The sequence below is a fragment of the Eriocheir sinensis genome, chromosome 51, assembly GCF_024679095.1.
Source record: "Eriocheir sinensis breed Jianghai 21 chromosome 51, ASM2467909v1, whole genome shotgun sequence".
Taxonomy (NCBI): domain Eukaryota; kingdom Metazoa; phylum Arthropoda; class Malacostraca; order Decapoda; family Varunidae; genus Eriocheir; species Eriocheir sinensis.
In genome coordinates, this window is record NC_066559.1 from 438,439 (window position 1) to 448,769 (window position 10,331).

Here is a 10,331-nt window from a genome sequence, read left to right on the forward strand (position 1 = left end):
GTAGAGGGAAAAAGTAGGTTAAATAAATGTGCGTAGAAAACAGACAGAAGCAGAGGAGGAGAAAACATGGGAATACACAAACGCAGAGTAGCTGGACGTCTGTAACGGTAACTTAAAACCTTCAAAACTAAGAGACTGCTATGAAGAAAACTGTGTTAAGATAATAAAGCAAAAGAAAATGTGTGTTTGAACAATCAAGTCACTATTGATATTGCCACTTCTACTGCTACTACTATTGCCACTACTACTACTACTACTACTACTACTACTACTACTACCACTACTACTAATACTACCACTACTAACTAAAAATAATAATAATAATAATAATACCACCACTACTACTACTACTACTACTACTACTACTACTACTACTACTACTACTGCACCCAAAGAGACAGAAAGAGAAACAGCAAAAATCAGTAAAGCATTATATATAGAAGTGCTAGAATGCCCCAATTTTTAAGCAGACTAGAAAAAAAGAAGTACGGAGGAGGAGGCAAAGGTGACTAGCCAGCTGTTTCGAGGTGCCTGCAAGGTTGATATAAGGCAGGACAGGTTAGGTTTAGACGTGACGCGGGCTGAGGAGGAAATGACAGGCCAGTAAAAGTAAGTATGTACGTGTGTGGCAGGTCTGACTGGTGAGGGGAGGGGGAGGGAGGAGGAAAATGGGAGGTGAGGTAAGGGGAGTGAAGGAGAGGGAAGGGGAGGGAAGGAAGGGGGTAACCAAGGAAAGAAATAGCAATGACATGAGAAGTGTAGCAGATACAAGAGAATAATAATACCCCCTGAAAGAATATACTGATGAAAGAAAAAGAAGATTGGTGAAAGGAGTATGTTGATATAGGTGAATCTAAAATACTGAAGAAAATACATATACTAGTCAAGAAAATATATCATAAAAAAATACATTGGTGAGACAAAACACAAAATTAGGGAAACAGATGAAAATGATAATCAATTCGAATGATATATAGAAAAATATCTAAGCTTAACAATATCGAAAGAAGAAAAATGCAAAATAAAAAAAGGGAAATGAGCAAAGATAACATAGCAACAAATAATGGTGGAGGAAAATTTGTGATGATGATGAGTATAAGATGGTGAAAGATAATGTGTAATGGAGAAGGGGGTTAGGAGGGGGTACCGATGAATGTTTGATAATGTTATGCTCTCTCTCACACACTCACTCACACCCACACACACACACACACACACACACACACAGGATATGGTAATGATAAGACAAATAAAACAGATATGCATGTGAAGATAACGGGGGAATAATGAAGAAGAAAAGATGATGAAGAAAATGAAGATAGAAGTCCGGTAGATGATGATGAAGACAAAGTACTGCGGTAGATGATGAGCAAATTAGTAGATGAAGTAGAGGAGAAAAAGAAGAAAAGAAGAAGAAAGAAGAAAAAAAGATGACAAAGAAGTAACTGATGAAGATGAAGAAGAAGGAGAAGAAGAAGAAGTAGTAGATGGCAAAGAAGTACAGGTAGCATGATGATGATGATGAAGCAAAAAAGAAGAAGAAAAAAGAAGAGGAAGAAGAAACTAAAAAAACGAAAAGAAAAAAGAATAAGATAAAGAAGAAAACAAGACAAACAAAATGATCAGAGTGAAAAAAAAAGAGAAAACCTAGACGTTGATGACACTGAACAAGAAGAACAAGAAAAACTACAGGAGGAAAAAAGCGTAACCTGATATGAAGCCCAAGGCAGAGGAATAATGAGTATGAAGGAGAATGAGAGTTAAGATGACAACCGCAGCAACAGGAATAAAAATAACAACAATGATAAATGATAGCTGTGAAGTGGAGGATGACACTGTTAGACTAGGAGGAGATACGAGCATAAGAGTAGCACATCTTTCTTATATAGCACCTATGATTATCTTGTGCGTATACACTGTAATACTTCATAATAGCATAATCTTAACCCAGTAGCAGAGGGGATCATGTTTCTTAATGGTCCCTCTAAGCGAGAAAAATGAGAAAAAATCATCCCTCACACAAACCATTTCATAATATATATCAAAGCATTTGTGATCAGGTTATGGATCATCTATTTTTGGGGGTTTATATCATGGCACAAATTTGGCCCGTCGCAGCTACACGGTAAAGCCACAAGTTTGGCCCGTCGCTGCTACCGGGTTAAAATAAAATAGAATAGTCTTTTAAAAAATAATATAAGGTAAACTGATCTTCACGAAATAAATAAAGAAAGAATAAGCTTGACAAAATAATATTCATGATAACGTGATGTTCATGCTGTCAAAAAAAAGTATAGTCATCCCTCAAATAGTACGGTTTCCAATAGTTCGGTTTTGGTTTTATGTGGATTTTCACAGAAGATTTTTTTGGGATTTTTAAATTTCCCGACAAGCAGGAAATTTAAAAATCCTAAAAAGATCTTCTATGACAATCCGTATAAAACCGAAACCGAACTATTGGAAACCGTACTATTTGAGGGATGACTGTATACTATATTGATTTGATATTTTTTACTAGTGTATTACTTTGACTTGTTAATTATTTTTTCCCAGCAGAGGAGGCAATAAAGGATAAAAAATAGCCAAACATAACAAAAGAGGCTGCAGAAGCACTCTAGCTATATTTTGTTTTCATACTTAACTAATCTTTTTATCTCCAATTAAAAAATACCTATGGGATTTGCACCTTATTTTTTTTTCTTTGTAAACTTCTGCAATAAAAATTACCTTTGTCTGTTATAAAATGTTCTCATCTAAACAACACCGGTAGTGATATTTCGCAGTACAGTATAAAACAGAACAAAAGTTAGAGAAAGATAAAGAACAAAAGAAAGAACATAGATAAAAGAAGAGAAAAAAAAGCATAAAAGACAAGGAAGACATGAACAACAAATGATGAGGAGAAAGACTAAATAAATATCCCTTTCCAGCAGTAGGAGAAACAGAGATTAGGCAGGAAATGTATACAGGAGAGTGCCACCTTGCCACTAACACAAACAGTAGGAAGGAGATAAGACTATGGTAATGATAAGACAAATAAAACAGATATGCATGTGAAGATAACAGGGATAGAGTAGGGCATGCATGGGGAATCCAGAAGAAAAAAAAGAAAAGTCGCTGATGATGAAGAAAAGGATAGTAAATAATGATGAGGAACATAAAGTACAGACAAATGGCAGTAGGAACAAGAGAGATAGAAGGGCTGCCATGTTGCTATTGACCCGGTAGCAGCGACGGGCCAAATTTGTGGCTTTACCGTGTAGCAGCGACGGGTCAAATTTGTGCCATGGTTTAAACCCCCCAAAAATAGATGATACATAAACTGATCACAAATGCTTTGATATATATTATGAAATGCTTAATGTGAGTGATGATTTTTTCTCATTTTCTCGTTTAGAGGGACCATTAAGAAACATGATCCCCGCTGCTACCGGGTTAAGACACAAGCAGTTGGAAGGGGTTAGGTGACAAGCAGGCAAGTGGTAGCAGGATAAACAGAGACAGAAGGAGTGCCATGCTGATACTAATACACACACACATACACATACAGTAGGAAGAAAGAGGAAGTACCGTAGCTGACTAGTGGCAGTAGGAGAAAGACTTATTGCCATGATGCTACTTACACACAAGCAGTTGAAAAAGATAGGAGAGCAGCAGAGAGGTGGCAACAGGAGAAACAGTAGCAGAGGAAGTGCCATACTGCTAACACACAAGCAGTAAGAAGGGGGAAGTAGAGTAGCAGGAGGGACAGAGGGAGTGACATTTTGCTCCTAACACACAAACAGTAGAAAGGGGGCAAAAAAAAAAAAAAAAAAGTAGCAGATAAGTGGCTAAAGGAGAAAGAAAATTTGACAGGAAACACACACACACACACACACACACACACACACACACACACACACACACACACACACACACACACACACACACACAGCCTTCCCTCCCCTGCTAAAGCATATTTTGAAAAGGAAGCAGAGGAAAGGGATAATTTAATACAATCCCCTTCCCCTTCCATCAACACGAGGAACACACTCAATGACACTCTCCATCGCCATGCCAGAACCCTTTACTCCCCCCCCCCCCTGTCCCCCTGCCATCAAACCAGCAGGGAATGACAGGGAGCAAGATGACAGGAAGCAGAGCCATTCACCTCTACTACTACTACTACTACTACTTCCCATGAACACACACATATAACATACCTACACCCCCCACCCCCTGCCAAACTTCAACCCTCCCCTGTCCCCTTGCCACCAAACCAGCAGGGAGTGACAGGGAGCAAGATGACAGGCAGCAGAGTCATTCACCCTGCCCTACCCACTAGAGGCCACCAGTATAGACAGCACATGTAGAAATCAGCTGGAACTATGGAAGAGGTCCTTTAATGTCGGAGGGATATCTTTGTGGAACTCCCTCCCAGAATCCCTAGTCACCCTCCAGTATCTTTATTTAACCCGGTAGCAGCGACGGGACAAATTTGTGCCATGATTTAACCCCCACAAAATTGATGATACATAAACTGATCACAAATGCTTTGATATATATTATAAAATGGTTTGTGTGAGTGATGATTTTTTCTCATTTTTCTCGCTTGGAGGGACCATTAAGAAACATGATCCCTGCTGCTACTGGGTTAAATCAGCACTGGCTCAACCTAACTTCTCAAATACCGCTGACTGGACAGGTGAGTAAAGCAGGTGAGCAAATGACAGACGACACAGGACAAAATGACAGGACGGAGAGCCTAGAGCCATTCACCTTTTCCCCCGTACACACACATAGAACACACCTACACCCCCCAGCCCCCATTCAAAACAAAGCCCCACCTTGCCTCTACCCGCCAGGTGAGTAAAGCAGGTGAGTCAATAACGGACGACGGACGAGAGGGAAAAATGACAGGACCCAGAGCCATTCACCTTTTCCCCCGTACACACACATATAACACACCTACACCCCCCAGCCCCCATTCAAAACAAAGCCCCACCTTGCCTCTTCCCGCCAGGTGAGTAAAGCAGGTGAGTAAATAACGGACGACAGACAAGAGGGAAAAATGACAGAACCCAGAGCCATTCACCTTTTCCCCCGTACACACACATATAACACACCTACACCCCCCAGCCCCCATTCAAAACAAAGCCCCACCTTGCCTCTTCCCGCCAGGTGAGTAAAGCAGGTGAGTAAATAACGGACGACGGACGAGAGGGAAAAATGACAGAACCCAGAGCCATTCACCTTTTCCCCCGTACACACACATATAACACACCTACACTCCCCAGCCCCCATTCAAAACAAAGCCCCACCCTGCTTCTTCCCCCTGCCAGAACCACAGGGGGGCAGGACAAAGGCAACCCGGGTGAAAGTACGAAAAATATTACCAAGGTCTGGCGGGCGGAGGAGCTAAGCCTCTGCTGCCCTTCGCCTGCTCACCTGCTGCGAAGTGGAGGGGCGAGGATTTCCTGCCCGCGGTGTCCCTGGCGTTCACATTCTGCGGCGTGACGAGCTTCTTCACCCTCACCAGGTCGCCGTTCCTGCAGGCCTCGAACAGCTCCCGCAGAGGGTCGTTCCCCGAGATTTCGTTCTGCGAGGCCAAGGCAGACCTCCTAGAAGCCATTGTGCCATTGTAACCCACTGAGGCGCGTGTTCGAACCCCCGCCTCAGCTCTGGAGGGTGGAGACAGCACACACTCCCTTACTAACACATCATTCCACGCTTATTATGAGTTTTTACATGTTTTTCTAAGTATTAATGCAAGATATGTACGAATGGTAGTAGATTAGGCTCTGAAATGGTGGGTTAGCATGGGGTCTCCCACCAAGATTTCCTTATTAACACCTAATTCAGGCTCTGTCCACCTTATATCCCTTGTATTATGAGTCTTTTGCGTGTTTTTGCTTATTATTAATGTAAGATTTGTAGGAATAGGAATAAATAAAGCTCTGACAAGACTGTCGAGCAGGGTGAATTAGGCAACTATTCGCTCACTAACAACTAATTTCCCTTTTGTTATGAGTCTCTTACATGTATCAGTTAATTTTAGACAAGGATCGGAAGGAAGAGGGGTAGTTATAAGTGATGAGTAGGCAGATAGAAAAGTGAGGCAGGGATTCGGACAAAGTAAATATCTCGTGCAGCGCGAGACTCCGCGAGATGTTTTGGGGGTGACGTCATGACTGCGCGCGGGTTTTAAAAGCATGTCAGTGCCCCCAAGTGCTCCCCGCGACACTGTTAGGGTATACTGGAGGGGTGAATGGCAGGGACTGGGAGAGAATACTAAAACAGTTCCTAATTATGCGGTTACAAGGGTGAGTAATTAGTTTTTTGGTTTTATAGCCGTGGTCCACAAGCTCTCCCCACTGTGACTGTTTTCGTGGTAGGTATTTTTCTTAAGACACATTAAGTAGCCTTTTGGAAGTATTAGAGGTAACTGAGAGGATCAAACAACCATAGAATAAGTATGAAAAAAATAGTGACATGCTCAGTCAGATTTTCGTATAAGAGCTAAACGGACCAAGAATTACTTAAGTCTCCTTCAAAGTTTTTTTTTTTCCGGGACTCAGTATTATTTTAGGCGTTTTCCTCAAGACTCATCATAAAATCTTTTGACCACCAGCTGCTGTTAACTGACCTGCTTCATCATTATCGCTATTATCATTACTATTATCATTATCATTATTATTATTATTATTATCATTATTATTATTATTATTATTATTATTATTATTGTTATTATTATTATTATTGTCATTATTATTATTATTGTCATTATTATCATTATTACTACTACTACCACCACCACCACTACTACTACTACTACTACTACTACTACTACTACTACGGTAACCCACGCCCCCTACCCTGAAAACCCATGCTCAAGAGAACCGTTTGCCAGCGATGCATAGGGGAAAAAAAATTAAGAATATCCTTTCACAATCACTTTCATTGAGTTTAGATATACGGATATGTAGAGTCGGGGTCACGGAGGGAGGTGTTTGTTTTGAAGCACCAGAGGGGAGTACAGAGGTAAGGGAACGCTCCACACTAATACTCTGCCATACCATACTCTCAAATATTTCTAGGCTCACACATCCGCATTTAATAAGGCTTTCGTGGAGGTTGTGGGCATTTAAATGTGTAGTTTAAAGAATGTAGTGATAATTCAACAAGCTGTCTGCACCATGAATGTGATAAAATGCTCATTATAACTCGACTAATCTCTCTGAAGGGTTTTTATATCATCATAACACCAGCAACTACAACAGAAGCAACAACAACAACAACAACAACAACAACAACAACAACAACAACAACAACAATAACAACAGCAACAACAACAACAACAACAACAACAACAACAACAACAACAACAACAACAACAACAACAGCAACAACAACAACAACAATCATTTCTCCTCAAACAACTTTTTTTTTTTCTTTTTTTTTTCTTTTTTTTTTTGAGCGGAAGGGGGAGGGGGGGGGTATATATAGGGTCGCTGTTCCTGATGAGCCTCTTCCATCATCTTCCTCCTTCAAACACCATCTTCTCCTTCAACCCTTGCCCTCCCCCTTCGGTCAGCTTCAGTGGCGTTCCTTCTCTTTCCTGCTCCTTCTCCTGCTTCTTCATCTTCTTCTTCTCTTCTTTTTCTTCCTCTCCTTTTTCTTTCTCTCCTTTTCTTCTTCTTTTTCTCTTTCTTCTTCTTCTTCTTCTTCTTCTTCTTCTTCTTCTTCTTTTTCTTTCTCTCATTTTCTTCTTCTTTTTCGTTTTCTTCTTCTTCTTCTTCTTCTTCTTCTTCTTCTTCTTCGTCCAGGTGTTCCATGTCCAACACTTATCTAACACAATCACTCTCTCGCCTCTTGACAGTCTTACTCTTGCATCCTGTACTCTCGTTGACATCCTTCACTATTTTCTGTTTCCTTATGAGTCAGCTCCTAATCCTGTCCTCCCTCGCTATCCCACACGCCCATCTCTGCAATCCAAATATAATCAATGATGGGGTTTGCGGATAGACACTTGCATGGCCTCGAGTCTATCATTGCTAAAAAGATCCGTATATATCAGCTTGGGTTCCTTAAGGGTAAATCTTGTCTTACTAATAATTTTGTCGTTTAAAAAAAAAATGTGTACGAAGCGTTAGACAGAGTAAATCTTTTTTTTTTCTTCTTCTTCTTCCTCTCCTTTTTCTTTCTCTCCTTTTCTTCTTCTTTTTCTCTTTCTTCTTCTTCTTTTTTTTCTTCTTCCTCTCCTTTTTCTTTTTTCTCCTTTTCTTCTTCTTCTTCTTTTTCTTCATGCTAATATATATTTTGATTTTAGTAAAGTATTCGACAAAGTGCCACATCGTAGACTGTCAACTAAACTTTAGGGTAGGCGGTGGCTGAGTGGTAGCGTGCTGGGCCCACATTCACCACGTGATGGACGACGCGAGTTCGAATCCCCACGCTACCACCTCGGATTTTTCAGTCACCGCCGAGTGGCTTAAAACTACCCACATGCTGTCCTGAAGACCGCCCATCAACCCGGACTCTAGAGGAAACCGTCCAAGTGAATCAAGAACGAATTCCGGGGGGCAGCATGAGCCAAGAGAAGATGGCGCCACTATAAACACTTGCCTGCGCCATGACGGGCTGGGGCCGAATACCATCCAGGCCCCTCAAGCAAGCCTACCGGCGCTATAGGCATAGACGTAAAATAAATAAATAAATGAATAAGTATAGTAGTAGTAGTAGTAGTAGCAGTAGTGGTAGTAGTAGTAGTAATAGTTGTAGTAATAATAGTAATCTTGGTTCGTACACTCTCCCTGATATGAACCTTTACCAGAGCGCGTGATTAGTCGTGTTCAAGCAGGCCGTCGTCATCTGAGGCCGAGTCCGCGGCAGAGTCGTCAGAGGCCAAAACTTCGAATCCCGGCATGTGGATTCGGATGCTGTCCTCCCCGGCCTTGCGGATCGGGGCCTCGTAGTTTTGGGGATTGAACCCTCGGATGCCGCCCTTGCGGCAGAGCACACAGCGCTCCAGCAGGTAGTTCAGGACGAAATGTTCCCCGCACTGGGTGCAGAGCGTGAGAGGCTTCATCCACCTGAAACGCACCTTGGGATCTACGTGCGCGGGCTCCAGGTCCTCCTCGCAGAGGGAGCGCGTCGGGCTGGGCTGCAGCGAGAACTCCAGCTGAGTGTCCAGGAAGAAATTGCCTCCACAATGGGAACACTTGCCCTCGTACTTCACCTGACACAGGTGGACACACGAGTTGCAGAGCAACTCTCCACACGAGGGCTGAACACACTCCTGCAAGGATCTGTACGGCGTGGTCTTGCCGCACACGGTGCAAACAAACTTTTCTAGGAAAAAAAGTTGGGTCTTTGGCAAGAGTCTCCTCACCAGTGACAGAAGCTTCTCCGCCATCGTTGCAGTGTCGACACTGTCCCCGTCACCCTCGTCGGCGTCGGCATTCCCTGCGGCGGGTTCATCTGTGTCGGGTTGATCCGCATCGGTTTCTTGTGCGTCGGGTTTCGACTTTTTCTTCTTCTTCTTCTTCTTCTTCTTAAGCCCCTGCTTGTCAGCCCCCATTAGCGCTGCTGCCATCTTGGCTTGCTTTTCTGCCTGTCTGATCTGCTCTGCCCGGATGGCCCTCTGCTCCTTGATGCGCTCCATCAGGTCCAGTGCGCGGGGAACTTTGTAGTCAGGGAAAAAGTGTTCCAGCAGTTTGCCTTCCGTGAGGCGGAGCACCAAACCGAAGGTGTTGCAGACGAAGATGATCCACGTCCAGATATAAAACTTTTTGAGGAGTTGAATGTCGGGCGTCAGCATTTCGGGCGCGCAAGATTTGTGTTTCTTCTCATAGTTCCTAAAGGTCTTGGCCCTCTCCGCGTGGTCATGCTGGAATTGGTTCATCTTCCTGTAGAAGTCTTTAGCACTTTTGGTGAAGATTCCGGGAACAGTATAATTTTTTGCTGCTTTCCTTGCTTCCTTCAGCTGGTCTTTGCTGTCGGGGTTGAGCGCGGTGAGGTCCAGGAAAGACACGAAGGACAAGTCTATACTCATGAGCGCCGTGAAGAAGGTTGTGATCAGCGACAGGAAGATGGCCACCGCTGAGGGCCAGTAGGCACTCAGGAGGAGCAGAAATCTTTTGGACGACTTCCCCGGCAACGAAAAGATGTGAGCTCGGAAATCCATTTTGTCATCCTTTTTCAGGGGCAAGATTCGCTTGTGCTCTGGTTCCTTGCAGTCCAGCCTCTTGAAGGTCTTGGAGTCAGTACAGTCGTTGCAGTATGAGAGGCTCTTCTTGAAATGCGTAATGTCCAGGAGCGGCTTGACGAAGGCCATCACCATGAACACGTAG

At 43.0% G+C, this 10,331-nt stretch overlaps 1 protein-coding gene across 2 annotated transcripts in view; it reads right to left on the minus strand.

Annotated features, from left to right (window-relative positions):
- The window catches only part of LOC126982459 (poly [ADP-ribose] polymerase tankyrase-2-like), a 31,491-nt gene extending 25,852 nt beyond the window's left edge, over nt 1-5,639 (minus strand). Inside the window, exon 1 of one of the 2 annotated variants that reach the window (XM_050834497.1) lies at nt 5,428-5,639. In XM_050834497.1, the coding sequence (XP_050690454.1) occupies nt 5,428-5,611 (184 nt within the window). In that variant the 5' untranslated portion in view covers nt 5,612-5,639. The remainder of the gene's footprint in view (nt 1-5,427) is intronic. The other variant, XM_050834498.1, reaches the window with a different exon arrangement.
- Between the last annotated feature and the right edge of the window lie 4,692 nt (nt 5,640-10,331).